Source organism: Aplysia californica, unplaced genomic scaffold (assembly GCF_000002075.1).
Source record: "Aplysia californica isolate F4 #8 unplaced genomic scaffold, AplCal3.0 scaffold01335, whole genome shotgun sequence".
Taxonomy (NCBI): Eukaryota; Metazoa; Mollusca; class Gastropoda; order Aplysiida; family Aplysiidae; genus Aplysia; species Aplysia californica.
The window spans coordinates 61700-63570 of record NW_004798605.1 but is presented as its reverse complement, the minus strand read 5'-3'; the positions used below and the strand labels follow the sequence as shown (position 1 = coordinate 63570).

Sequence of the window (1871 nt, the reverse complement as noted above, 5' to 3'; positions counted from 1 at the left end):
CCCTCTTCCCTTCCTTCCTCCTCTTCCCCTCCTCCCCTCCAGCCTCTGGTGGTGAGACAAGGACCACGTTTTGGCTGTAACAATAACAAAGAAACACCTACCCGCGTCCGGAAAGGCTGTAAAGCCGGGTCTTTAGTCGAGAATGTAAAGTGAATTTGTTCGAGATTCGAGTGTTGCGTGTTCCGAGTGTTCGGGAACTCCGTGAAGTCAATACGAAGAAAACATCGGGACCGAAATGGGACCGAGCGTTATGTTCGAGATGCCCGAGAATTCTTGATTTTCATGTTCGAGATTCGTGGACTTAACTGTATCTCCATTGGTCAGCTCTGACGTTATGTCGAGATATCTTCATATAATGTGTCATGACATGGTGGAATCAGGCGCTCATCAATTTTTGGGCATATCGGGTTATTGGTATCATCTTAAAGCCTGTTCTTTTGCCTTCCTTTTGAAGAAAAAATATTCATCTCTGTTGAATGGAAGTTGAAATATTTGTGATTGAAGGAGGTCAGGGTCGCCGGGTTTTAGAGATCAAATTAACGAGAAAATGGCCGCCAAAGTTTGGTACCTTCCTTAGCCTGATAGTCCTTGGGAACTGAAAATTTATATTTTGGTGCCTTTAATCAATGTTTTTCAGTAAAATCCACAAAAAAGTGTTTTTAAATGAACATAAAAGGTGTTGGGCTTAAAAAAAAAAAAAAGAAAAGAAAATTAGAAAAAAATTGCCCATTATCCCAAAAAAATCTGATTTCTTTGATTTAATTATCTGGTCGCTTTTAAGCACAAGGGGGCTACCCCGAAAAATGCTGTTTTGAACAAATTTAAGGTAAAGTTTTTGCCCCTTGTTCAGTTTCTTTCTCCCTCTATCTGCTATGTCAGCAGGGTTAGAGCCACCGGCCGTCTTACTGGTCTAAATTGTATCCATTGGGAGGTAAAAGTTTTACAATGTCAAGTTGCTTGTACGTCTGTCCTCAATGTAACTTTTTCTGTCCTGTGGGTGGTTGGTGGGTGCTCTGTCCTGTGGGTGGTTGGCGGGTGCTCTGTCCTGTGGGTGGTTGGCGGGTGCTCTGTCCTGTGGGTGGTTGGCGGGTGCTCTGGTGTGGTTTGCCTCTTCTTTCCTATCAAACATCTATCGTCCTGATCTCCTCTCCTTCTTTTATGCGTTTGTTACTCCCTTGTAACATCTCTAATCTTCGGCACTTATATGACCTTTTTGTGTGCAAGTGACGTAAAATTCTCACTAAAACTTTAAAAAACCTCTCTCCAGATGCAACAGCTGGACGCAACGTCGCAGCGCCCCGTGCCGTACCCGTACGAGATGCTGTTCCGGCTCAACAAGGAACGTTTCAACAAGTCCGTTATGGATTATCACGTTCAGTCTCAGGGCTAGTTATGTTCACGACACGGTTGTAACACTTTTGTCGTCACGTCTCGCCGATCGGCCATGTTAGCCACACAGTTTCTTTGTTGGATTTTCTCCAAATACCTTTGTCTTGGATGGCAAGGGTTTTTACAGTATAGTCACTTTTAAGGACAAGCGGGCTAACCCAGATTTCGGAGGTTTCCAGAAATTTCGACCTACACCAAAAGTAGTGGGCATTGCCCTACCTATAGGAGAAGTTTGGTTTCATTGGTGTGAATATTTGTTTGGTTATAGAGAAAACTCTCCTTGTCTTTTAACTCTTTTTATCCTAGCCGTACCGCCACGGACTCGGTCCCCGTCCTGGGGCCGCCGCGCCCTATGAGTGGGGAGTCAGTGCGTATAGTTCAAAGTGTTGTATTTCTTACATTTACTCTAAGATTTTAGGAAAATTCGGCAGTTACGTTAGAAACTGAATGTAGTTTTTGTAAATGTATGTGGTTAGGAAATA

At 43.5% G+C, this 1871-nt stretch overlaps 2 protein-coding genes across 4 annotated transcripts in view; both read left to right on the top strand.

Moving 5' to 3' along the window:
- LOC101858682 (1-deoxyxylulose-5-phosphate synthase YajO) overlaps window positions 1-1572 on the top strand; it is a 29863-nt gene extending 28291 nt beyond the window's left edge. For all 3 annotated transcript variants that reach the window (XM_005112613.3, XM_005112611.3, XM_005112612.3), the window contains one exon: window positions 1268-1572. In XM_005112613.3, the coding sequence (XP_005112670.1) occupies window positions 1268-1390 (123 nt within the window). In that variant the 3' untranslated portion in view covers window positions 1391-1572. The remainder of the gene's footprint in view (window positions 1-1267) is intronic.
- LOC106013831 overlaps window positions 1-1871 on the top strand; it is a gene marked incomplete at its 5' end in the record, with an annotated part of 34263 nt that overhangs the window by 3595 nt on the left and 28797 nt on the right.